Below are 27,343 nucleotides of genomic sequence, written 5' to 3' on the forward strand. Positions count from 1 at the left end.
TAGTAGAGAGGTTATATTGCTGTATATGTGGCCCTTGTGTGACCGGTGCTGGAATATTGTTCCATTCCAGTCTCCCCAATTCAAGAAGGATGTGAAAATTTGGAAAGGATTCAGAGAAGAGCCACAAGAGCAATTACAAGATTGGAAAACATGCCTTATTTATTATTTGTTTTTCATTACCGTAACTCCTATTTATCCAAAACCCTATTATCCGAACCTCCATGTTGTTCAAATCCGTGCCTTGTCCCCCATGTATCTCATGCTACGGGACAAAGAAGGGATTTGGATAATGCAGAGCTTCAGAGCATAGAGCAGAGACCCCTGGCCTAGACTGTGAGGAGGTACCCCTGGCTGGTGGAAAGGCCACTCTACTACTGAATGGCGCCTTCCTTCTCAATTATCCAAATAAAGTCTGTGTTCCCCCATGCTGTTTGGATCATTGGAAATATACTGTATTCATTATTTGTATCAATGTGGGACCGAGAAGCCCTAGTCCTGGCTCAGGACCCCATTGTGCTAGGCCCTGTACAAACACAGAACAAAAAGTTAATCCTTGTCCCGAAGAGCTTACCCTTGGTGGCAGGAGGCATTTGCTGCTAGCATGATATAAAACCTAGAACCACTTTAATTTTGCCTAAGGGGGCCCCAGTCCAGTTCCAACTGAGATCAATGAGAAGGATAAGAGAAAATTTTCAAAAGTTCCTAAGTGACCTAGGAGTATAAGACGATAGTTGGGTACAGACAGACTGGGGAGGAAATAATGAGACAGGATTGGTCAGTATGATAGACAGTGGTCTCAACACACAGCGGCCTAACGGCTATCAGGTTAGGAGGAGGAGAGTCTTAGGGAGGGTTTTGAAGGAAGGAGGATCATGAGAGAGCTTTGCAGATGACCACCTAAGCATGGGAGAAAGCATGAAGGTGCTTGTTTGAAAATGTAACAAGTGGACAGTGGAGTGTGGCATCATGAGCTGATTGGAGGTGAGAGTCAACATCCTGATAATGAATGAGAGATGATAGGTAAAGTGGGGGTGGGCCTCGCAGATCCTTGAAAGTGAAGTAGCTTATGTTTGATGCTTTAGAGAAGGGGAAGCCAATGGAGAGATGTAGAGAAAGGGGTGACACGGTCAAAGCGAAAGGTTAGGAAAATGATCTTTGCAGCTGCATGCTGAATGGATTTGAGCAAGGCAGGGTGGTGTTTGTCAAAGCCAGAGGGAAGAATGTTGCAGTGATCCAGGTGTGACACGATGAGAGTTTTCGCTCGGTGGTGGAAAGGAAAAAGCCATATTTTAGAGATGTTTTGTGGAATGAATCAGTAAGCTTCAAACACAGCCTGCATATGAGGACCAAGAGAGAAGCCGGAGTCAAAGAGCATGTCCAGGTTACAGGCCTGAATGACAGACAGGAGGGTGATGTCCAGAGTGATGGAGAAAAGAGGTAGTGGGGAGGGTTTGGAGGGAAGCTTAAGTGTCAATTTTAGCCATATTGAGTTGGAGCTGATGACAGGACATCTACGAGGGGATGTCAGAGATAGGCGGTGATTGTAGTTTGGAGAGCAGGAGATAAGTCTGTGAGTCGTCAGCACAGAGACTGTAGTTGAATTTGTGTTTCTAGATGAAATTGCCAAGACATAATGTGCAGCGGGAGAGTGGAGAGGGACCAAGGAGTGAAGGAGTGATTAGAGAACCAAAAGGGCATAGTCATGGAAGCCAGGGAAGAGGTCATTAGGGACTTGCGTGAGAGCAGTGTCAGAGAAATGAAAGGGGCAGAAGCCAGATTGGAGAGGATTTTGGATAGAATTTGAGGAGAGGAACTCCAGACGATGGTAAAGACTCCTGGAGTCTTTCAATCTACTTTAGCTTATCAAAAGGAAGGTTAAGAGGTGACTTGATCACAGTCTGTAAGTGCCTATGTGGGGAACAACAATTTAATAAGAAGGCTTTTCAATCTAATAGGCCATGATCTAACAAGATCCAATGGTGGAAATTGAAGCTAGACAAATTCAGACTAGAAACAAGATGCAAATTTTTAACCGTGAGGGTAACTGACCACTGGAGCAGTTTACCAAGTGTCATGGCAGATTTTCCATCCGTGACCATTTTAAAATCAAGATGGGAAGTTTTTCTAAGATACGATTTAGGTCAACCCCAGACATTGGGCTTGAAGGCAGGAGTTAATTCAGGGAAGCCCTGTGGCCCATGTTGTGCAGGAGCTCAGGCTGGATGATCACAATGGTTCTTTCGGGCCTTAAAATGTATGAATTACTAGTGGAACATTTGGAATGTCTTATGGCCTTAGGCCATGGCGGTGACTATCTGGAGTTAAGTCTGGCCAATAGGTCAAAAAACAAACAGCTACAGCTATGTTCCTCTGCTGCTGACCTGCCAGGACCAGTTTCCCCTTCTACAGTCACTGCATCGGACAAGGAAAGGGGCAGTGTCAGCATAATTAGTGAGGAGAAGGGACTTTGGGCCCCACAAGTTGCTAGGGAGGTCCATGTGGATTGAATTTGCTCCCAGATCCTCCCCTCAAATTTGAGAAGCAAGCAGTGGGTGCTGTCTTGGCCTGCTCACCTAAACACAGTGCAGGCCATGCACTGTCCCTGCTCATCCTGTGCTCACCTTGCAGGAGTGGGTGGGTGAACGATGTCTGAAGTCCCTCTGTGAAGACAGCAATGATTTGCAGGATCCCGTTCTGAGCAGCACCCAGGCCCAGAGGCTGATGCAGCTGATCTGTTACCCACATCGATTGCTGGACAATGAGGAGGGAGAGAATCCGCAGCGACAGAGGATTAAACGCATCCTACAGGTGTTGGGGGGATGGGTCCTGCTTGGCTCCATGGTGGGATGAGTGGGGAGGAGAGAGCCTGACACATTATTCCCATTAACCTCCATTGCTGGACATGAGTGTTCATAACGTCAGTCTCTAAAAGACGTTCACCTTCTTGAGGCCAGGGGGAAGATTCATCACGGGGGGAGGGGCTGTGTGGGCTGAGGAAGTGGTTGTGGGGTGAGGCTAATTTGCCGTGTGTCTGTGTATTACAGAACTTGGACCAATGGACAATGAGGCAGTCCTCGTTGGAGCTGCAGCTCATGATTAAGCAGACAGCAAACAATGTGAGTTGTGTGGTGAGCTCAGAGAGCTGCCCTGCATGTTGGATGGGGATCTCTGTGTGTTTCCAAGTTGGGGAATGGACCCCTGGCAGGGAGTGAGAACATGGGGAACATAAGTGGGGGAGGATGCTTGGGGAATGGCTCACCGAGAATGGGTGAGCCGCCTAAGGCCAACAGGCATGAGGGAGTTTCACTTGCTAGGATTGCGCTGAGCTGTGCTCAGGCGAACAGGCCCTGTTGCTGTGGTCAGCCAGTGCCTCAAGTGCTCTAGAAAGAGGAGCGGTGTTGCGGGGGGCGGGGCCTGCACTCCACTCAACACTTCCACTCTCTCCAGGAGATGAATTCCTTGTTAGAAAACATTGCCAAGGCCACCATTGAGGTGTTCCAGCAGTCAGCAGAGACCAGCTCCGCTAACTGCACTGGAACTGGAGTCAACAGCCTCAGCACTGCGCCTGTGAGCACTGCATCTGCCAGCAACAAAGCCAAACCCATCCTCAGGTAGGTACTGCCCCAGCTCCTCTCTCCCTGGGACAGTGGGATCCTTTGCAGAGGGACTTGGAACAATGGGTTGGCTCACTCAGCTTTTTGTCTGCCCTGTGTCACAGTTCCTTGGAGAGGTCAGGAGTGTGGCTGGTGGCCCCACTTATCGCCAAGCTGCCCACATCGGTGCAGGGCCATGTACTTAAAGCTGCTGGAGAAGAGCTAGAGAAAGGACAGCACCTGGGGTCATCGTCCCGCAAGGAGCGAGATCGCCAGAAGCAGAAGAGGTGAGCTCTGGGGAGAGGTCAAGAAGCCCTGGGCAGCCACACCTAGCATTTGGCATTGTCTAGCTCACTTCCTCTTCTTCCTCCCAGCATGTCCCTCCTGAGCCAGCAGCCCTTCCTGTCGCTGGTGCTGACGTGTTTAAAAGGACAGGATGAGCAGCGAGAAGGCCTTCTTACCTCACTCTACAGCCAGGTCCAGCAGGTAGACCCCTTCCCAGCCCCCACAAGAGCTTGGGAACAACAGACCATCCAAATGGATATACCCTCACAGGGTGGCACCCTCCATGGGGAAGGCATCTCCCTCACTCCCTCCATATCGGGGACTGTGGGTGCTTTGGCAGGGCATCTTCTCTGCTTTCCTCCTAGCCCAGACTGTAAGGAGTGGGGAGTTCTCACTGCTCCCTCTGCAGTGCAGGGTCCAGCATGTGAGGTCCTCACCTCTCTTCTAAATCTCCTAGATTGTTACAAACTGGCGGGAAGATCAGTACCAGGATGACTGCAAAGCCAAACAGCTGATGCATGAGGCCTTGAAACTGCGACTGAATCTGGTGAGCAGCAGGAGAAAAGGGGGATAAACAGGGAGTCCTCCCTTCTAAGGGTGGGCAGGGCCTGATGAAGATTTCCCTGGCTCTTCTGGGTATGGAGCCATGCGAGGGACGGAATGGATGGAGAGACCTGGCTGTCCTGTCCAGACAGGAGACACCTCTGTGCCAGGACACACACCTTGAACTCTTTCAGAAACGCTCAGTGCAGATTGGTCACAGCATTGCTTCCCTTTTCAACTTGCTGCCAAGCTGGCAGGGGGAGCCAGTCCAGGGTCTAAGCTGGTCCAGGGCCTACAGCAGGGCACCCCTTTATCTGGGCTGTCTGGAGCTTGTCCCCGCCTCACCTGCCCATAAGAGGTATCCTGGCTTAGCCTCCACTCTCCCTTTTGGGTTCTGGGGTTCCCTGTGTGGCAGGACAGTGCCTGGGCTCTGACTGACTTTTGTTCCCTGCCAGGTGGGGGGGATGTTTGACACAGTTCAGCGCAGCACACAGCAGACAACAGAGTGGGCGGTGCTTCTCCTGGACATCATCAGCAGTGGAACTGTCGACATGCAGTCAAACAAGTAACTGTCTCCTTCAAGTCTGGGAGCAGGGCGCTTCCCACGGGGAGTCTAGAGTTAGTCCAGCTCCTGTCCTGGTGAGGGCAAGCTGTCCCACCCACATACTTCAGTCCCATGTGGGAGAGCCAGCCCGCAAGCACATACAGACCTCTCCTGCGAGAGGGTTGCAGGAACCAGAGACCAGGGATGGCTGAAAGAGACCTAGGAGAAGTAGTGGACAACTAGTTCCCAGTGTGTAGGCTCAAATGGCAGCCAAAGGGCCCTCACACTCCATGGGCACATGCAGAGCAGGGAGGGGACAGCCCCCTCCCTACAGCTGGCGCACTGAGCTCACCCAGGCATCGTTATTACTGGGAAAGATGCAGACAAGCTGTGAGGAGCTGAGGGCAGAGCTGAGGGACTGAGCTGTGAGGAGAGGCTGAGTGAGTGTGCACGTGGGGGGCACATCAAGCTGTCTTGAGGCCAGGGGGGTTACAAGGCTTAATGGGATGGTGAGGGGTCTGGGAGGCCGTGGAACAGTTTTCCAGAGGAGGAGACGGGGATTGAAGTCTGGACAGGGTGCTATAAGATGTGCTGTGCTGGTGGGTCCAATCCTGCCCATCCCCTGAGGGCATGCTCCAGGTGAGCTAATGGGGCATTGTTCTCTGTGATGGCAGAGGTGTTCGTGCAACCCTGCATTTCTGGGTGGTGCTGGGTTGTGGAACTGCAGGGTCATCCCCTCTCCTGACCTCAGCCTTTCTGCTCTTCCCCTCAGCGAGCTCTTCACCACAGTGCTGGACATGCTGAGTGTGCTCATCAATGGCACCCTGGCTGCGGACATGTCCAGCATTTCTCAGGGCAGCATGGAGGAGAACAAGCGAGCATACATGAACCTGGTCAAGAAACTCAGGGTGAGGAGGCCCTGGCCAGTCTGGAGAGCTGGGGAATATGGTGTGGTGTTGGGCACAGAGGGCAGGAGGCAGCAATATAAGAGGGTATTGAGAAGTGGTTTGTGGGGCATGGGGCGATAGGGCAGTGGTGGTTGTGGGGCAGAGCATTGTGGGGGCGACAGTGATGGTAGGGTTGGTTGCATTGGATACCACTGTTTGAATGGCTCCTGACACCTTTGTCTCCACCTCCTGCCTAGTGCAGAAGGAGTTGGGCGACCGACAATCTGACAGCCTGGAGAAAGTGCGACAGCTACTTCCTCTTCCCAAGCAGACTCGGGACGTCATTACCTGCGAACCTCAGGGATCTCTCATTGACACCAAAGGCAACAAGATTGCTGGCTTTGACTCTATTTTCAAGAAGGAGGCAAGTAGTCCTGTTCCTGGGCCTCCGAGTCATGGCTGCCAGTGCACAGACAGCCTCGTGCTGCTCTTGCCTGGAGCCTGTGCTGGTGTCTGGAAGCATCTGGTTTGTTAACCCTCTTGCCAAGTACTGTGTTTTGTGCAGCTGTCCAAAGAGAGCCAGGACCCTCACACTCAGCGTGGTGTAGCCACATCAGAGAAGGGAAGAGTTAAGGTGTTTTAACCCGTTAATAGTTGCAGGCAGTGTCTTCCAAGGCATCTCGAGTACTGCTGCTGCTGATGTAAATGTTGACTCTGTGCCCACGGAGACCCACGACCCATGCCACAGCAGCTTACAGCCTATGTGCCAGCAGGAGACTGGCAAAGGGGGGACGAGAAGGGGTGGGGGGATGAATTGAGGAGCAATAGGAGACAATGTGGTGAACATTGTTTCAGAAGAGACAAGACACTGGTCCCTGCTCGATGGAGTGGAGCTGGTGGTATGGGCTCAGTGGCTCCCTGTGCCCTTGCCCAAGGGCTGCTAGTGGCTTGGGGTTTGCTCACTGACTTCCTCGTCTTTCTTTCAAGGGTTTGCAAGTCTCCACGAAGCAGAAGATTTCCCCCTGGGATCTGTTTGAGGGCCTGAAGCACTCAGCACCCCTCTCTTGGGGCTGGTTTGGGACTGTGCGGGTGGATCGTAAGGTGTCCAGGTTCGAGGAGCAGCAGAGGCTTCTGCTGTATCATACACACCTGAAACCCAAGCCCCGCAGCTACTACTTGGAGCCACTGCCACTGCCTCCTGAGGAGGAGGAGCCCCCTACACCTGTGGCCCTAGAGCCAGAGAAGAAGGTCGTAGAGCCAGCCAAGGCTGATAAAACCAGCTCCAATCCTACCACCTCCACTGAGGAGCGCAAGAAGAAACCGAGCAAGAGCAAGAAACGCAACCAGCCTGCCAACAAAAGCGAGGTAACGTGACCTTTCCCACCAGCCATGGACCTGACACAGGGCTGTGTCGCACCCCCAGCCACAGCTCTGTCCTTTCTGCTCTGCCTGTGAGGAGCAGGTGGTTAGTGCTTTCCTTTCCGAGAGGCATCAGTGAAACGCTGGACCTCTTCCCAGCATTCCCCAGGAGAGGAGCCTCTCCGGGTTTCTTGAGGAAGAGGCAGTGAGTGTGCCCTCGGCATCCTTGCTAGGGAGAGGAGAGGCTGCTCGTCGTCCTGACTAGCACACATGGTCTTGTCCCTTTTAGCTTTGTGACCCAGTTGTCCCAGCTGTGAGTTCCTGGAGGCTCCAGGTGTGCTGCTCCCTCTCACTCCTCCTTCCTCCTGCAGGATTTTGTGTTGGGCCCTAGCCGAGGAGTCTCCTATGGAGTGGGCATGCCTGCAGACCTCATGCATCATCAGGCTGGGAATTCCATGTCTAGACTGGTATATGGGCAGTCGCCAGTGGGTCTCTATGCCCAGAATCAGCCTCTGCCAGCAGGTAGGTGTGTGGGAGAGAAGAATCTTACTACCCTGCAGGTAGCAACTTTAAGGGAGTCCCTTTTACATCATGAGCTTCCTTTTCTGTAGCCTATTCCATCTGACAGGTGAGCGAATGTAAGGACCAGACACAGCTCCTGGGCTTGGCCTGGCTAGAGACGAATAACCAGCAGAGAATGCCCCTTAGCAGCTGCTCCTGCCCTAGTGTGGTGGGACAGTGGTGGACTGGATGTGTGTGACTCTGGCCCTTTCTCTTTCTCCTCCTATTGCAGGTGGCCCTCGGCTGGATACCTCATACAGACCAGTACGCGTGCCTCTGGGAAAGCTGGTGCAGAGTCGGCCCTCCTACAGTGGGGTGCTGCCTTCGGGGATGAGTGGCATGATGGGAATTGACACTTCCTACAAGCCAGCAGTCTACAGACAGCAGCCTCCAGTTTCCCAAGGGCAGCTGCTCCGCCAGCAACTTCAGGCTAAGCTGGTACGAATTGCTGCGCAGTCGTCCCAGAGCACAGTGGGTCCTGGGTTGTGCTCACTGGTTTTCATTTTCTTATTCATGCTGGAAAACAAACTCCCCAACGCTCTTCCTAACCCTGCATTTCCGTCTGCCTCAGGTGGCTGGTGTTTCTATAGCATTTGGCATCATCTGGGTCCTTGGTTCCTTTCCTTCTTTGTGTGCCCACATCATTGATTGAATCAGCCGTGATGGGGAGACTGACACTGAGAATGAGCTAGTGTCATTGTGGCTGCAGGGCCAGCAGGGGGCGCCAGGCCCAAGTCTGGGGAGGGCAGGGGTTAGTGTCACTGCATCTGTGGGGCCAGCACGGGGGAAGGTAGGGGTTAGTATCACTGGGACTGTGGGGCCAACATACTCTCCAAGGCCTTGTCCTGATTGGAAGGTGGGGTCTCTGCGAGCCCAGTTGCTCACGGCTGGGTCCCATGTGGCCATGACATTCCTGCCAGACTGAGTTGTGGAGAGGACGGGCTGTTGTGTCTGGCCTGGGGAGTGCTGCCAGAGCACTGCTGGGAGGAGCTCACGTATGCCCAGAGGATGGCAAAGAGGGAGCTGGATGGTCCTAGGTCTGCGCTTTCCTGAGTGTGACTGTCTCGTGCTCCTTTCCAGCAGGGCCAGGGAATGCTGGGGCAGCCGCCAGTGCGTCACATGACCCCTACCCCTTCCTATGGAGCCCTGCAGCCTTCCCAGGTGAGTGGGGCTTTCTCTGGCAGGGAGGAGGGGGATGAAGGGCCAGTGGGTTCAGGCGCAGCCAGCACTGTGTGAACTCCTGCTGCAGGGCCCTGGAGCCACCTGGTGTCCCCACTTGCGAACTGTCATGAAAATGCCAGTCTCTGGGAAGAGAGCGAAGTGGACCATGAGGCTCTGGATTTCTAATGCTGCCATCTCTGTGTCCCAGTGGGAAATTCTCTCCCCAGCACTCCCTCTGTATCCCAGCACATTTAACCAAGGCTTTTTCTCCCCCTCAGGGTTACACACCTTACGTCTCCCATATAGGCCTGCAGCAGCATCCCCCTCAGTCCAGTACAATGGTACCTCCCAACTATTCCAGCCAGCCCTACCAGAATTCCCATCCCAGCTCAAACCCAGCTCTCGTGGATCCTGTCAGACAGATGCAGCAGAGACCAAGTGGCTATGTGCATCAGCAGGCCCCCGGCTATGGCCACGCCCTGGGCAACACACAGAGGTACCTCCCAACCTGCAGGTGCTGAGCAGCTATTGGTATTGCACAGGGAACTTCTCCAATGTAACTGCTTAGACAGGACTAGTAGATAGGGGCCTGTGAAAAGCCTTGTGGCCCCAGGGCTATGGCTCTGGTGCTGTAGCATTCAGCATCTTGGAATCCTTTGTGCCTCCTGAGCTGATGGTCTTGTCCAGTTCCTTGTCAGACCCAGAAAGATATTACAGCCAGGAGGGAATTCAGTGAATAGCATGGGGAGAGATGTGTATAAACCCCAAGCAGGGAGAGGGGTTAAGAGGCTGTGACCAGTAGGGAGGGATCGAATTAAGAAAGAGGGAATATAGGCTGAAGGATAGAGAAATCATTAACCACAGATTTGGACCTGACCCCAGGGGAGAAGGGCTGGGACCCCAGTCACTCTCAAACAGGTGGCTCTGGCCAGGGAATCATCGCCCCAGGGGAAGAACTGGGTGCTCTGTCACTCCCTGAGCAGGGGATGGATCTGGCTGGGAGATTGTCCATCCCCCCAGGGGGAAAGCATTGGATGCACCATCGTTCTCCACCAGGGAGATGGATACAGCCAGGAAATTGTCCCCAGGAGCAGGGCTCGGAGTCCTGTTGCTTGAGACTTTTTAACCTAGACTGGACAAACCTTTGAAAAAGTACAGGGAGAGTCCTGCATACAAGACTAGTTGAGAGGGTGCATGGGTCCCAGTGAGTGTTCTGGGCTCTCTGAATTGGTGATGTGGAAGGTTCTGGTTCTGGCCATGCTTGCTCTGATGCATTTGGTTTTCTTAGGGCAGGTCTTCACTACCTGCCGGATTGGTGGGTAGTGATTGATTTATCAGGGGTCGATTTATTGCATCTAGCGTAGATGCAATAAAATCGATCCCCAATCGCCCTCCCCGTCGACTCCAGAACTCCAGCGCGCGAGAGGTGGAAGCGGAATCGACGGGGGAGCGGCAGCGGTCGACTCGCCACCGTCCTCATGGCCAGGTAAGTCGACCTAAGATACGCCAACTTCAGCTACGGTATTTGTGTAGCTGAAGTTGCGTATCTTAGGTCAACCGCCCTGCTCGTGTAGACCTGGGCTGGTCCACCCCCCTGCTAGTGGAGACCTGAGAAGCTCAGGCTGGGTTTAGGGAGGCTCCTCTATCTCCAGGCTTTGTCTGGATCCACAAGAGCCACTGATCCTTCTCCTTGTTGTGTAAGGTTTCCTCATCAGTCGATACAGCAAGCGCCTATGATGAGCGGGATGAATCATATGAGTGCACAAGGGGTTCCATCAGGAATCCGACCCAGTCAGATATTACCTGATCAGCAGCAGCAGCAGCAGCAGTACCTGAGGCAGCAGCAGCAGCAGCAGCAACAGCAGCAGATGCTGAGGGTAAGTGAAGGCCTGCTTCTTTTTTTCACCTTCTCTCACATCATCTGAAGAGCCGGAGTTGAGGGGTGGGGGGCCTGTCGAGCACCACTAGCTCAGATGTGTCCTCAAATCTGTGCAGTACTCCGTCATTGCCAGCAGGGGGAGCTGATGACAGCAGGAGTGCTCTCTGTCACTCTTGTATGATAGGCGACTAAGATGCCTGTTCGGCTGCTTCTTTGCTAATCTCTCTCCTGAGAAGATGTTCTCCCTTCCTAGGAATTGTGTGCTCCTGGTGTAGAGACCTGGGGGCATTGCTTTGCTGTCACTTTCAAGTCATCTGACATACATAGTAGAAAAATCAGGAACTAGGAAAATCTGTTGGGTCTATCCCCCATTGATTTGCTCCCCACTGCTCTTGGCTCCAGCTGAGCCTTTGAAATACTGGCAGAAGTTTGGCTCACAAAACAGTTAGTGTTGCAGTGGTGCTAAGCACTGAGCTTTACTGGTACGTCACTGCCTAGTGCTGCTTCATGCAATGAGTTGTAGCCATGCCAGTGCCAGGGTATTACAGAGATAAGGTAGGTGAGGTCATATCTTTTATTGGACTCACTTCTGTTGGTGAGCGAGAGAAGCTTTTGAGCCACACACAGCATGTGGCTCAAAGGCTTGTGTCACTCACCACTTGAAGTTGGTCCAGTAAAAGATATTATCTCACCCACCTTGTCTCTCCAATGCTGCTTTAGACTTTCTTTGTGAGCCAGATGTGTCCAGGCTTCTCAGGGAACCTCTTTAACTGGAGATCCCCTCCCAACCTGAGGCGAGGGCAGGACTTTTCCATATAGGAGACGTTATAGGGTCATGTAGCTAGAATGGAAATGACTACGGTGACTGTAATTCCCACCTCTAGTGAGCTTAGTCTGAGTCTGTGGGTACATTCCTATTTCACTTATTCTGAAATGAGCGTGTGCACAGTCCTGCCCAAAATCACAGGGATGGGCCTTAAAGGCAGCTAAATTGTTTTGACAGTTTATATGTAGATGAGGCTGAGCCCTCTGGCTTTTTCCAGTGTGATGTGTCCCAGGTAGACCTTGGTGAGGCTTCCAGCCTTGCCTTTGGGAGGCTGTCCCATGGGCTAGGAGATTTCATTATTACAAAATGTCCCCTAATATTCAGCTTTTATTTCCTTTTGGTGGTTGTTAACTGCAAAGGGCTCCTCACTTGTTCCTTGTATGCAGTCTTACAGTAGACAGTGATGTGCTAATTTTAGGTGAGCCCTCAGATAGAAACTTCTCCTAGATTAAGAGTATCTGTGTGTTAATGGAAGTGGATTATTCCCTGGATTTAGAGTAGGGTTTGATGAATATTGGATGCATGACATGACACAGTAACATAGGTATTAACACACCTGCTCCTGAAATGGTAGAAATCGATTGAGAATTACAAGGGAAATTTTACTTTAAACAATGATTTTTTGGGGCTACTGGGTTCAAGTGAACTGTATTCCCTAACTGATTGTAAGGTCTACTACTTCTTCAAGTAGTATCCCTTATGGGTGTTCTGCTGTAGGTTTATCTGAGTCCCTGCGCTGCTGATCAGAGAATTTTGTAGCAGTGTCCGTTTGGCCCAAGCATGCACACTCCCCCACCCCAGTCTGCCACAGGGCTAAGCACTGCAGGGGCAAACCCTCCCCGGTTCCTTCTCAACTGCTCTTGGCTAGAGATGGAGCTTTAGCAGTCCGTCAGTGGATCATTACTTTCTATAGAATTGCTAATTGTTTCTCTAATCTTTTAGAGCCCTCTTTTCTTTTTCACTCCTTTATCTTTGATTGATTTATTTAGCTTAAAAAAAAAACAACAATAAACTTTACTTTAGATTTAGTTTTTCTTCTACCCCCCCTCCCCCACCCATCAGGGGTTCCTCCCCTTCCCCCCCCCCCGAACAGGGTTATGCCTGGTTCACCGAGCTTCAAGAAGTGTCTCAGTTGCAAATAATCTATCCCAGTGACTGACTGACCTCAGTGCGTCTGCTGTCTCGAAGAGAACCACATCCCACAGAAGTATAGTTTATGCCAACAATTGAAACACAGATCTAGAAAGGATAGAGAGCTGAGACTCAAGCTTCTTCTAATGGAAGCGGCCCTCCAACCACTCTCGGAGTTGCACCAAGACTCCGGACAGCAGGAATTCTCACCGTAACCCTCTAAATCTAAGGGTGGTGAGCCTAAGAAGTCAACCACGAGCCACTCTCACAAGGCCTCTAAGAAAAGGGCCAGTAGTCCCGACAGTGAGCCCTGATGAAGCCAAAAACTATCTCAGCTTGCTTGGTATCATTGGTACCGAATCCTGTACCAGGGGCTTGCATGGAACCTACCACCCCAACAGAACATCTGGGACTGCCTAAGGACCGATGGACACAGGCAAGGAATCATTGGTACTGCCTGGGCATAAGAAAACTAAAGAATCCACCCTGGAGAAGGCTCCTGAGGTGCAGACCTCAATGTTGGTACCGTCACGCCAGGCACTGGCAGACCGCGCAATCAGGACAGCATTGCCAACCCCTTCGGTGCAGACATCTCAGCACCGCTAAATGCTACTGGTACCAATGACTGTGGCACCACCAGATTTCCAGTACACGACAGATGTTTTGGTGTTTGATGCACTGGACTCACCTCTACTCGGTACCGGGGCCCAAGCACTGAGTCCACCCAGAGCTCCAGGCTCATCAGTGACATCATGCCATGCACCCCCATTTTCGAGTGCTGAGACGGATAGTGAGCAAGAAGATGTAGTCTCCCGCCACTCCTCTCATGCACCCTATGGTACCCATTTCCAGTATGACCTCAACTGTACTGCCCCTCTGACCCCGAGTCTCCTTGGTATGGGCAGCCATGGTACCAACCTCCAGGGCCTTTCCCACCCTCTCAATGGCCTTATTGGGATCCTTGGCAGGCACAGAGACACCATGTCTCTCATGGCTCTAGCTTGGCCTGTCAGGAGCCTATGAGATACCCACTGCATTGAGGGCATCCAAGCCTCCTGAATAGTCAGGAGGGAACAAGAGGCTGAAGTCGAGGAGGAGATTACCCCCTCCCCGACCAACTTCTCATCTTCATCACCAGATGAGACAGTGATGCCCCCTTCTCCATCGTGGCAGATGATTTCAAGCTTTTCCAGGAGCTAGCTCATAGGGTGGCAGATGCATTACAACTACCATTACAAGAGGTGACCGAGTCACACCATAAACTATTGGACATTTTACTTAGACCCTGTCAAACTCATATGGCAGACCCTGGCATCGGTCTCACCAACATGCCAGTGGGCTGATAAAAAGTGTTACATACCGGCGAAAGACACAGAATTTCTCTTCTCCCACCCACCCCCCAATTCAATCATTGTGGACGTGCTGAGCTCAAGAGGCCATCAGCATCATCTGAAATCTGGCCCCTATGACTGGGACTGGAAGCGCCTCTATCTTTTGGGGAGAAAAATATACTCATCAGCACTTTACAGTTCTGTATTGCAAACTGTCAACCCTTAATGGCAAAATACGATTACATCATCTACTCAAAATTCAGGTCTTTTATTGAGCAGCTCCCAGATTCTCACAAGGATCAATTCAAAGCCATAATTAATGAAGGCCAGCAAGTGGCAAAGATGTCACTCCAGTCTGCACTCAATGCAGCTGACACGACAGCACGTTCCATCTCCACTGCTGTCGTGATGAAATGAGTTTCTTGTCTCCAGTTATTCGGTTTCCCCAAAGAAGTGCAAACAACCGTAGAGGACCTTCTCTTTGAAGATACAAAGCTCTTTATGGAAAAGACGGACACTTCCCTTCACACTTTAAAAGATTCCAGGGCTACTCTTTGATTGCTCAGAATCTACACACCTTTGTTTCGCCCACTTGTCACAATATTCATCCCAATGCTTGTATGAACCCCCAATAAAGAAGTCCAGGTTCTCCAAATGGAAATCTTCAGGCCCTCAACCTACTTCTTCGTAGCTATCCATCTCAAAACGACAGTTTTGTTGGGTTGGTTGAGGTGCCATCAGACCAATCTCTTCAATATCATCCAATGTTTGAAAACCCCTCTCATCCCTATGGATGCCGGCATCTTGATCCATTCTGCAGCACCTGGGAACGGATAACCTCTGACAAATGAGTACTGGAGATTTATTCGAGATTGGTACTCCATCTATTTCCTCTCCCCCCCAAACACCCTTCCGCATCCCTCTTCAGTGACCCTTCTCATAAGAACCTATTACGACAAAAGATAGACCATCTCCTCAGTGTAGGATCCATAAAACCAGTACATCTAAGACGCAAATACTTTTACTCTCGCTATTATCTGATGCCCAAGAAAAAGCAAAGTTGGAGACCCATACTAGACCTCAGGGTGCTCAACAAATTTGTCACGGCTCAGAAGTTCAAGATGGTCACTTTATTATTCAAGCATTAGAAAAAGGTGACTGGTTCATGGCCCTTGACCTCCAAGATGCGTACTTCCACATTTCAATCATACCGTGTCACAGAAGATATCTCAGATTGACACTAGACCAGGATCACTAACAGTATAGAGTACTCCCTTTTGCTCTCTCATTGGCCCCCACAGTAGTCTTCAAGATCTTGTTTGTGGTGGCAGCTCATCTACATTCCAAGGGCATTATGATCTACCCTTACCTGGACGATCGTCTCTTCAGGGCGCATTCCTTCATCAAAACCCAGTGAGTTACCAGTATTGCTCTGGATCTGTTCAAGAATCTGGACCTACAAATCAATGCAAAAAATCAACATTAATACTGGTACAGAGACTAGAATTCATAGGAGCCAATGTCGATTATGAGCAAGAGCGTTTCTCCCACAATACAGGTTCCTCAGTCTGTCCACACTTATAGAGACAGTGCACTCCAGCCCTCAAATATTGGCTTCAGCTTCTGGGGCACATGGCCACAGGCACATAGATGATAGCTCAGGCCAGACTTCACATGAGATGCCTCCAATTATGGTTCCGTTCGGTTTACAGACCAAACAACGACAACATAGATAAACTCCTATTGATGCCCACCAAAATCAAACAATCCTTGAATCCATGGAAAGACCAGCAAACGCCTGGATGGGAATCCTGTTCACTCAGCCTTCCCCATCACTATTTCTCACCACTGACGCATCTCTGATAGGATGGGGCGCACATCTCAACGATCTCACAGTGCAGGACAAATGGTCTCCCTCCGAGACGTGCCTTCACATCAGTCTACTCAAACTCAGAGCGGTCAGGAACGTGTGTGCTCGTTTCCTTCTGCTGATCAGAGGCACGTGCACAAAGGTCATGACAGACAATGTAGCATGCATATATTACATAAACCATCAAGGAAGCACCAGTGGAAGCACTAAAGCTATGGAACTGGTTTATTTCCTACAATGTTACAATATCAGCAGCTTAACTACCAAGAATACACAACACGATAGCGGACAGTCTCAGCCGCAAATTCCCACACAGCCACAAGTGGGAGATAGGTTCAGTGGTACTCTGACATATTCCAACAATGGGGGACACTGATAATAGACTTGCTTGCTACTTACCAGAACAAGAAATGTCCATGGTACTGCTCCAGAGTGGCCATTGGCCAGCACTCTATGGGGGACACTTGCCTCCTCTCGTGAGACAAGAGCTTTCTTTCCACCTTTCTCCCTTTTCCTCTGTTGCTGAAATTCCTGTTGAAAATAAAAAGAGAAAAAGCAAACATCATACCGATTGCTCCCACCTGACCCAAACAAACATGGTACCCTTACCTGTCACAACTGGTGCTGTGTCCACCGATGACTCTTCCAACAACTCCTTACCTCCTCTTGCAGAATGAGAGAAACACTCTCCATCCCAACTTATGGATACTACGGCTTAAAGCCTGGCTCCTTCATGGTTCCAACACATAGAAACATCATGCTCTGAAGAGGTACAGGAAGTGTTATTGCACACTAGGAAAGTGGCTACCCATCGTACTTACCTATAGAAGTGGACTAGATTCGAGATCTGGTGCCAGTTCAAAAGAGTTACCCTGGATGCAGCCACTCTACCTGTAGTCCTAAACAGTGTTCCTTCTAATTTTTCCCACACATGTACGGAATGAATTTTGTTATGTGCACCGATATGGTCAAAGATATAGATCAAAGCAGATTACCTAGCAATAAACAAAAAACACAAATTAAGCTTAATATACTAAATAGATTGGATATGAATTAGCAGATTCTCACCCTAAGAGATGATACAAGGGTCTTAAGGGGCAAGTTGCACTTGCTTTACAGCTTGGAATCCCCAGGTGTTTCATACAAAGGCTAGAAATCCCTTTAGCCTTGGTCCAGTACTTCCTCCAGTTCAGTCTTTGTTCCTCAGATATTTCCAGGAATCTTCCTGTGTGGGGAGTGAAGAACTCCAGATGATGTCACTTCCTGCCTCATATAGCTTTTGCATATGGTGGGAACCCTTTGTTCCAAAGCTTGGTTCCCAGACCAGTCCGTGGAAAAATACTGACATCCCAAGATGGAGACCAGCATCATGGGGCCTGGTCACATGTCCTTGTATAGTCATAGCAGCCATCACTCACAGGCTGTCTGTGTTCTCAGTAAGGCTCACCAGGTGGGAGATAAGCTTCTCTTAATGCCTATTGCTCTCCTTAATGGCACATTCACCTGAATAGGCCCTTTCCAACCAGCTTTCTAGACTGAAAGCATCTTGTCTAGTGGGTGTTACCCAGGTGTAACTAAATTTAAAATGTAGATACATAGTCCACATTAATAACTTCAGATACAAAAATGATACACGCATACAAATAGAACAGTCATATTAAGCAAATCATACCTTTTCCAATGACACCTCACATGACTTATCTTGCATAAAATGCATCATAATTATGGTGTTCTTCCCTGACAAAGTCTTGCTTAGACCACATCCGAAGTTCACTCCCAAGGTGACTTCCACATTTCATGTGAACCAACTCATTCACCTTCCAACCTTTTAACCCAAGCCTCACCAGCATAATAGGCCAGTTCATCCTCCATATACTCGATGTAAGGAGAACCGTGGTCTATTATTTGGACAGGACAAGAGTTTTTAGAAAATCTCCAAGACTCTTCCTCTCCGTCATGGACAGGGCTAGAGGGCATAGCAATTTCAGCTCAAAAATTCTCTAAATGGGTCTCGAACTATCAAACTCTGTTATCAGATGTGCAGTTTGGCACCCCATCTACAATCTCTCACATTCTGTGAGATTGGTTTCCTCCTCAGTTGCCTTCTCCAAGGGTATCCCTATATCAGAAATCTACAGAGCAGTTACCTTGGCATCTGCACATACATTTGCTGAACATTATGCCATCCTTGGGGACTCTGCTGCAGACGCCAGATTTGGCACCATGGTACTGTCATCCATCAGAGACTCTACTCCAAAGCCACAGCCTCCAGCAGGGGATACTGCTCGGGAGTCACCTACAATGGAGCAACCATAGGAACACTACTAGAAGAAGTTACTCACCTTGTGCAGATGTGTGTCCCTATGGGTGCTCCACGACCCACTCTCCTCCCTTCTACTTCGGAGTTTTCATCATTCACTTTGCAGTAGAGAAGGAACTGAGGAGGGGTTCACCTGAGCAACACTGGTTAGCCTTGTGGCAGGGCATGAGGGGGTGAGGCAGTGCATGCGCAGGCTGAATGGACACTGCTCTCCAATCAGTAGCGCAGGGACGCAGACACACCTACAGTGGAGCACCGTAGGGACACACATCTCGAAGAACCATCGTTACTGCACAAGGTGAGTCATTTCTTCATGCACACAACATAGCATGCATGTTTACCCTTTTATTTTGTTCTTTGCTTTTTCAGTTAAAGAAAAAAAGCAGGTCCAGACTTTTCCCAAACATCACCATCAATAAAGTCCATTCGAGCGTGGCTCTTTGATTGTGACGTCACAGACAGCATAGACACAACTAACTTTTCCTGTGCTGGACCATGTCAGGTGCCACCGCAAGCCTTGTAGAGAGGACAGCTGGCCTTACGGTTAAGGCGCAGGACACAGGGATTTGGATGATCTAGGCTCTGCTCTGAGCCCTGCCACAGATTCTCTGTGACTTGAGGGAAGTCACTTCTGCCATGGCACCTATAAGAAAACCACATCAAATGGTTAGGTTGAGGGGCAGCCAGGGAAGGTCACTGTTTGTTTATTGAATCACAGATTTTTCCCTGTAATATTCCCTAGGCTGCCTATCTTATTGTATAGCCCTCCCCATGACACATCCCTAATGGTCTCTTCTGCTGCTTCTTTTTCAGCAGCAGCAGCAGCAGCAACAACAGCAGCAGCAACAACAGCAACAGCAGCAGCAACAGCAGCAACAGGCACCACCACAGCAACAGCCACAGGTGTCCACAGTCCCTCAGCCACAAGCCCAGAGCCAGCCTCCTGGCCTGGGGATGCAGACTCTTCCTCCTCAACAGCCCATTGTAAGTGTGTCACAGAGCTAGAGGGGAAGAGTCATTCGTCACAGCCCAACCGTTCATAGATCCTCCGACCTGCTCCCTGCAGCACTCTCCTTCTCCACCCCGCTAGCTGCTGCCTAACACAGGGAGCGTTTGCTGGCTGCTTGTGTGACCGCTGAGTCCCCACCAGCCTAGTGGCACTTGTTAATCATGTTTCTCTCTCTCTAGTTCCAGCGCCAGGGTCTCCAGCAGACACAGCAGCAGCAGCAAACAGCTGCCCTGGTCCGACAGCTTCAGCAGCAACTCTCTAGTAAGAAATTAGCACTCTTCGTTTTTCTTACCTCTTCTCCCTGCCCCATCCAAAGTGTCTTTCTCCATAGAACAGGCCCTGGTGTAACGTGATAGCAAGGGGAGGGCAAGCCCAGGCTTCTCTGTCTCTTTACACATCATCTCTCTGTGAACACAGATTGTTGGGGAAGAGCCAACATGACTTTGTAAAGGGAAATCAGGCCTCACCAATCTATTAGAATTTTTTGAGGGGATCAACAAACGTGGACAAGGGTGATCCAGTGGATATAGTGTTCTTAGACTTTTGGAAAGCCTTTGACAAGGTCCCTCACCAAAAGCTCTTAAGCAAAGTAAGCTGCCATGGGATAAGAGGGAAGGTTCTCTCATGGGTCAGTAACTGGTTAAAAGACAGGAAATAAAGAGTAGAGATAAATGGTCAGTTTTCAGAATGGAAAGGGGTAAATCATGGTGTCCTCCAGGGATCTTTACTGGGACCAGTCCCATTCAACATAGTCATAAATAATCTGGAAAAAGGGGTAAACAGTGAGGTGCCCAAGTTTTCAGATGATACAAAGTTACCCGAGATAGTTAAGTCCCAGGCAGACTGCAAAGAGCTACAAAGGGAATCTCATAAAACTGATGACTGGGCAAGAAAATGGCAGATGAAATTTATTGTTGATAAATGCAAAGTAATGCACATTGAAAAACATAATCCCAACTATTCATACCAAATGATGGAGTCTAAATTAGCTGTTACCACTCAAGAAAGAGATCCTGGAGTCATTGTGGATAGTGCTCTGAAAACATCTGCTCAAAGTGCACTGGTGGTCAAAAAAGCAAACAGAATGGAACCATTAAGAAAGGGATAGCTAGTAAAACAGTAAATATCATAATGCCACTATATAGATCCATGGTACTACCACAGCTTAAATACTGTCTGCAGATCTGGTTGCCCCATCTCAAAAAAGATGTATTAGAAATGGAAAAAGGATAGAGAGAGGCAATAGAAACCATTATGGGTCTGGAACAGCTTCCACATGAGGAGAGATTAAAAAGACTAGGACTGTTCAGCTTGGAAAAGAGACAATTAAGGGTGGGGATAAGATAGAGGACTATAAAATCATGACTGGTGTGGAGAAAGTGATTAAGGAAGTGTTATTTATCCCTTCACATAACATAAGAACCAGGGGTCACCCAATAAAATTAATAGGCTGCAGGTTTAAAACAAACAGAAGGAAGCACTTCTTCACTCAAAGCACAGCCACCCTGTGGAACTCATTGCCAGGGGATGTTGTGAAGGCCAAAACTATAACAGAGTTCAAAAAAGAATTAGGTAAGTTAATGGCGGACAGGTCCATCAATGGCTATTAGCCAAGATGGTCAGAGATGCAACCCCATGCATCTGACTGCCAGATCCCTAAGCCTCTGACTGCCAGAAGCTGAGTTTGGATCATGCATTAACTGCCCTGTTCTGTTCATTCCCTCTGAAGCATCTGGCACTGGCCACTTTCAGAAGACAGGATACTTGGCTAGATGGACCATTGGTCTGACCCAGTATAGCCAGTCCTATGTTCATATGACCATAGCAGGCAGAGAGAGGAGCACACAGTACTACCAACCAAGTGAGCAGCCTTCTAGACCTGTTGCAGACGGAGGGGCCAGGGCAGCAGTGTCTATGGAGGCTGTCGGGCAGCTCTCCCAAACATGTCAGGTCTGCTTTTCTGGATGTACCACTGTGTCAGTGCCACTGCCTCCGTCGTTGCTGGCTCCCAACGATCTCAACGGGAGTATAAATTCTGGAGCTTGTGCCTGATGGGGCAGCCAGGGAGATGCTTTATTCAGGACATGGTCAGTGAGAGACTTTTTTTATTGAGCACTGCCATGTGGGATGCTGCCTGAGCCCCAGCGGGGCAGTGTATCCCTCCAGGCCACCCTGCTGTTGTAGAGATCATGTCAGTAATTTTATATAATAAAACTGGCAATTAAACTGTTAAACATCCAAGCCAGAGCCTTCCCCAAAGGAATGCTGTATGCAAACATATGCTGCCTTACTTCCCAGGATGCAGCCCAGCCATGGCTGTGCCTAGGTGCATTGAACCCTGCCCCAATGACCACATCTCAGTGCAGCAAAACCATCCAACACAGTGATGCCATCACTTTGCAGTTTTCTAAATACAATTTAAGATTGGATTCCGGCTCCTACTAAATTCTTCCTTTGCATCCCAGCATTCTTTTCCTTATGAGGCTGAGACTGCAGGGACTATTAGCTATTCCTTTATGGGCTATTACATATTCCTTCTGGTGCTTGTATATGCTTCACTGGGGCTGCATTCTACACCGAGCCAGTGAGATGCAAGTGAGATTGCAGAGTTTCTCCAAGGTGTTGAGAGCCATAGTGACAGTCAAGAAAAAGAATTCGGAGGCGCAGGGTGGTTGGTGACTGGGGTAAATGGTCCTTTTCCCGTCTAGGCCACCATTTCCACCCTGTATCATGACATAACTGGTTGCCTGATTGAGTTATGGAGCCTTTCACTTCTAGGTTCCAGGTTGAAATCTGGCAGTGCTCAGTACCAGCCACGTGGTAGTCTTGTGTGGACTTGGTTGATTGGATTTCTTTACATAGATCCCTAGAATGTGCACTTCACGGGACAGGGCCTGTGACTTTCTTTGTCTGAAAAGCACCAGGAACACTTATGCCACTGCAGAAGTCATGTTTTATCTTTCCTATGTAAAAAGTGCATTTACAATCAGCCTCTAGAAGACTCCACGCTAAATAACAGCCAACATTAATGCTATCCATCAGCATAGGCACCGACTTCCACTGTTTCTGGTGGGTGCTCGACCCTGCCCCTGCCCTCACCCCGCCCCCATTCCAACCTTTCCCCAAAGTCCATGCCCCTTCCCGCCCCCATTCCACCTCCTTCCTCCAAGTCCCTGCTCCTCCCCCCTCCTTCCCAGAAAGTCCTAAGTGCCGCCAAACAGGTGTTTAGCAGCGGGAAGTGCTGGGAGGTAGGTGGAGGAACAGGGTGGGGGAGGAGGAGAGGTGGGGCGGGGGGTGAGGGGAGTTTGGCTGCTGGTGGGTCCAGAGCACCCACTAATTTTTCCCCGTGGGTGTTCCAGCCCCAGAGCACCTACGGAGTCAGCACCTGTGTCCATCAGCCTAACCACATATTGCCCTGGTCCCTCTGAGAATGCCTGAGCAAACCGCCTAGGCCTTGCAGCATGTCCTCCTCTGCAGTGAAGGAAGTGAATTCTAGGGCTGAGTGCCCCCAGTTAGTCCAGTCTGAGGGGCTTCTAGTGCACGTGGCTCCAGGGGCTAATGTGAAAGTACAGAGAGAGGCTGCCTCTAAGGACCTGTTTACAGCACAACTATAATCATTTTTGTAACCGGCTCATGAATCTCTCTTCTGTCCTGGTTACAATAAGCGGGGCTGAGTTGTATAAAGAACTGCTGTGTGGACTCACCCACTGTGCTACCTCGCTATGTCAGTGCATTCCTGAAAGTCAGAGCTGCTCTCCCACAGGGCCTCAGGATGGGGAGGGTGCCTGGAGAACACACACAGAGTGGCACAAGCAGCTCAGGTGGCATCCCAGAATGCATTGCCCTCTTGCAGAGTGGAAAAGGACAGAGGACCAGCCATGCAGGTTACACTGTCATGATTTTAGTAGGTCTGCGCTGCAGAAAGCCTGTGGACTGGGTTATAGGAAGAAAATTATGTTTCTCGCGGCAAGGCCAATGCCTCCCTGAGTAGTGATTGTGTTGTGTATAGACACAAGCTGTGTTTCAAGCTGGCCATGTCACTAACTGGTTACCCACTGAGTTTAAAGTTGTAGTGTAGACAGGCCCTAAATCATAAAGGTCTTTATAGAGTGAAACCATCCCCCCAGATTGCACCAGCAGTGAATGTGGGGCCAATCAGATCCCAGAGCACAGGTGTATGATGTTCCCTGTAAGAAGCACCACTCCAAGGGTTGCTCCTTTTTCTCTAGCTGGAGCTTCCGAGAGCCTGGGCATGCTCCCATGTAGATCATTTTGCTGTTACTGGGGCAAGGTCTTGTATCCAGCAGAAACCTTGCAACTTCTTGCTGTATGAAAGAGGCTGCAGCTAGAGATAAACCCCCGTGACGTATCCCAGCTAGAGTGTGTCTTGGAGACTGCTGTATTCCAAGTGCACACATCCACACCGCTGAAAGCACCATCCCACTTGGCACAGATCACTCCCATTTGGTTAGTCTCAGCAGAGAGCACAAAGCATTGGGTGAGTCATGCTCCTCCCTGTCCAGCTCAGGATGAGACCCAGGGCAGGAGATGCTTGCGCTGCTTTTGTCTGTGCTGTACTGTTAGTCTCCAGGGCTGTCAGGCTGATGCCTTCATGAGCAGTGAATTTGACTAAAACTCTTGTAGAGGGGGGGAAAACATCTCTCCAGCGCCCCTGTGACCAGCAGGCTTTCCCAGTGTGGGGTTGGGGCTGGGTTTGCCCTGCTGAGGGCCTGTCCAGCAGCATGCTGTATGGCTGCATTTTGTAATGGAATGACAGACTCTGAATGCTCCCACTCACCAGGTAACATTAAACCAACAAGTCATAGAAGTCTGGCTCTGCATCTAAAGATGATCAGCAGGGGTATCCGAGTTGGGCTGGAGTTTGAGGGGAGGCAGATCTCTAAGGTAGCCTGTTCTCAAGCCAGATAGATCTTGAAACCAGCACCTGGATTTGCACCTGGATAGTAAGTGGGAACCAGTGTGGTCTGTGAGCACTGATGACATGCTCCTGAATTCTGCACTAGCTGATGTTCCTAAGTTTTCTTCAGGTTAGATGATTGATGGGAACTCCAGGGTAGTTAGCTGGCCTAGCGCAGCTCATGCTGTGCACCCACCTGGTGGCGGTAGCAGTGTTTGGGTTTCTGTGTGGCAGGGGTGCTGCACAGAACTAGGGGTTACGGGTGTTCTGTTTAAAAGAGAAAAGCCCAGAGGATAATTCAGCTTCCAACCTCATCACCTAGGCAGCTACCCACTCCCTTTCAGTGCCATATTGGTCCACACCTATTTCACACCAAGGAGCGGTGTGGAGCTGAGCAGAAGAGGCGCAGAGATCTGGGTTTGACAGACTTTATCCCCACCTTTCCAGAAGCATGTGGAATTTTGATAGTACTGCTATCCTAAGCCCCAGGAGCTGGCACCAGAGTGTCTGGCATTTGAGCAGAGCATCAAGTGCCACAAGTGATACACAGGTGTAGTGTCCCAGACGAAGACCTGGGTAGCCCCCTTCTCTTGCCTACCTAGCCCCTCCGCTTCACAATCAGACTCTGAATTGCAGAGCTGATAGACCAGAATCCTGTGATTGTCTAACTTTGTGTTTGATCTGAACAGATACACAGCCACAGCAGAACAGCAACCCATTTGGACGCTACTGAGTCATGGCACTTGGGCCCGATCCAGAGGGAGACATCACTGTGGACTGGATACAGCCTCCCCCAGTGGGGGCTGTTCCCAACCCCTCTGTCCCTGGGACACCTGCACAGACGCCATGTTCTGCAGCTGCCCTTCTTGGAGGGGAGGGAGTGATTTTTATCATACAGAGAAAATGTTTTTACTCCGGTTTCTACAAAGGTTTATGGAGATCCCGTGTGATTGGTAGTCTCCCCTCCCCCTTTGGTTTCAGTTTTTACTAAGTTTTTAGTATTTTTGTTAAAATAATGATTAAGACATTGTAAGATTTTGTACTTTATTTATACCAGATGAAACCCTGTATGGCAGACGTCCTCAGACAAATACAGAGAGCTTACTTTGCGAAAGGGGTGTGTGTGTGTGTGTGTGCGCGCACATGTGCGTGTTCAGAGTCTGAGCCCCATGACCCTAGCCTGCTCCCTCTCCCGATTCCCCTGCATTCCCACAGATCTTGCCCTGAACTACTCCCATACAGGGCCAGGTGAACTATACACATCAAATCTCAAGAACTATTGTCTGCAACTTTCCTGCTCCTAAATAAGTACATTGTTCAGCCTCATCAGGTTGGTGTGGGGAATGGGTATCTCATCTCTTGCTTGCCTGTTTTTCCCCAAGTTGTTCTCTCCCTGTGTTCACTAGTTGGGAGGAGGGTTTGGATAGTGATTCAGAGCTGCCCTTTAAGCAGCAGTGCCTTGTTACCGATACACAGAGAACAAATGGTCCCTGCACACTTCCACTGGTGGGATCAAGATGCCTGCACATCCAGGGTCCCGAACCTGCTAGGGTTTGTCCTGGTGAGGATAAAAGGTATCGAGGAAGGAGGTGAGGTATGGCAGCTAACACATTCTAGACCTCATGTAGACTTTCAAGATAGAATCTAAGGACAGAAAGAACTGTGGTCAGATGTTTGGCTGTGTGTGTGTGTGTGTATTCTTCCTGTGTTCTGTCCCAGCTCTGCGCAGACAGACAGCACAGCAGACCTTGAGTGAACCACCCAATGACCACAAGATCTGTTAAGGTAAGAAGGCACCAGGCCAGGTTTATTGTCGACAAACGTACAGTAATAGCACCTGGCAGACTACAAGGATACTAAGACAGGTATGTCCGTGACAATGGACATGGTTCAGTGAATGGTGAGACTTTTCATTCCCCCCTCAGCTAACAAAGATACTCTCTTGATTATCTTTGTATACCTTGATACAAACAAGTTACGTACTGCCTCTGACATAGTCACTGCCTTCTGACGTGGCTAATTACCATCTTGTACATGTTGGTTCAATCAAAACATCTCTATTACGTACTGTCATTCTGACCTTATCTTTTAGGAGGGGTCAGTGTGTTCCTGTTGCTCTTGGGGAATGTTTTTGAACCATCCTTGACATCGGGATGTTCTGGTACCACTTAATATTGGGATGTGTTTGTGTGAGTACTCTGTGCTTAGCACTTCTTAGAAATATGTATTTCTGCAATATCAGCCCTGTTCTTGCCAGATTCTGTGAGCAGGTCCTGTCTCATATGAGGCCTTTGATACAAGGGCTTATGTCTCAGGCTCTCTTCCTACTACATGGACCATTGTGATAATCTAATATGACCTCCTATATAGCACAGGCCATAGAACTGCCCTAAAATAATTCCTAGAGCAGAGCTTTTAGAAAAACATCCAACCTTGATTTAAACATAGCCTGGGATGGAGAATCCATTCTGACTTTCAGTAAGCTGTTCCAATGGTTAATTACTCCCTCTGTTAAAAAATTACACCCTATTTCCAGTCTGAATTTATCTAACATCATCTTCCAGTCATTGGATCATGTCATACCTTTGTTTGATTGAAGAACTCATTGTTAAATATTTGTTCCCCAGATAGGTACTTATAGACTGTAATCAAGTCACCCCTTAACCTTCTCTTTCTTATGCTAAATAGATTGAACTGCTGGGGTATGTCACTATGAGGCATGTTTTCTAATCCTTTAATCATTCTCATGACTCATCTCTGAGCCCTCTCCAATTTATCAACATCCTCTTGAATTGTGAGCACCAGATGTGGACACGATATTCCAGTAGTGGTTGCAGCAGTGCCAAATACAGAGATAAGATAACCTCTCTACTCCTACTTGAGCTTCCCTGTTTCTTCGAGTGATTGCGCATGTCCATTCCAATAGGCGTGTGTGTGCCGTGTGCACAGTCAGAAGGTTTTTCCTTAGTGGTACCCGTCGGGTCGGCTGTGGAGACCCCTGGAGTGGCACCTTTATGGCAGTGTATATAGGTCCCTGCCGACCCGCCGCCTGCTCAGTTCCTTCTTGCCACCAGTGACGGTCTTTGGAGCAGCTCAGTCTCTTGCATTCGCAAGTGCCTACCTGGT

The 27,343-nt window shown here is 49.6% G+C and overlaps 1 protein-coding gene across 3 annotated transcripts in view; it reads left to right on the forward strand.

The window, feature by feature from the left end:
- The window catches only part of MED12 (mediator complex subunit 12), a 68,639-nt gene extending 43,308 nt beyond the window's left edge, over positions 1–25,331 (forward strand). The window contains exons 27-44 of one of the 3 annotated variants that reach the window (XM_039488442.1): positions 2,629–2,808; positions 3,045–3,116; positions 3,448–3,611; positions 3,719–3,880; positions 3,968–4,079; positions 4,336–4,425; positions 4,877–4,986; positions 5,738–5,873; positions 6,115–6,276; positions 6,840–7,217; positions 7,583–7,733; positions 8,005–8,210; positions 8,853–8,933; positions 9,212–9,429; positions 10,636–10,810; positions 19,104–19,274; positions 19,479–19,560; positions 24,907–25,331. In XM_039488442.1, coding sequence (XP_039344376.1) covers positions 2,629–2,808; positions 3,045–3,116; positions 3,448–3,611; positions 3,719–3,880; positions 3,968–4,079; positions 4,336–4,425; positions 4,877–4,986; positions 5,738–5,873; positions 6,115–6,276; positions 6,840–7,217; positions 7,583–7,733; positions 8,005–8,210; positions 8,853–8,933; positions 9,212–9,429; positions 10,636–10,810; positions 19,104–19,274; positions 19,479–19,560; positions 24,907–24,950 — 2,694 coding nt within the window. In that variant the 3' untranslated portion in view covers positions 24,951–25,331. The remainder of the gene's footprint in view (positions 1–2,628; positions 2,809–3,044; positions 3,117–3,447; positions 3,612–3,718; positions 3,881–3,967; positions 4,080–4,335; positions 4,426–4,876; positions 4,987–5,737; positions 5,874–6,114; positions 6,277–6,839; positions 7,218–7,582; positions 7,734–8,004; positions 8,211–8,852; positions 8,934–9,211; positions 9,430–10,635; positions 10,811–19,103; positions 19,275–19,478; positions 19,561–24,906) is intronic. The other 2 variants (XM_039488443.1, XM_039488444.1) reach the window with 2 other exon arrangements.
- Positions 25,332–27,343: the final 2,012 nt, after the last annotated feature.

This window comes from Mauremys reevesii, linkage group 9 (genome assembly GCF_016161935.1).
Source record: "Mauremys reevesii isolate NIE-2019 linkage group 9, ASM1616193v1, whole genome shotgun sequence".
NCBI lineage: Eukaryota > Metazoa > Chordata > Testudines > Geoemydidae > Mauremys > Mauremys reevesii.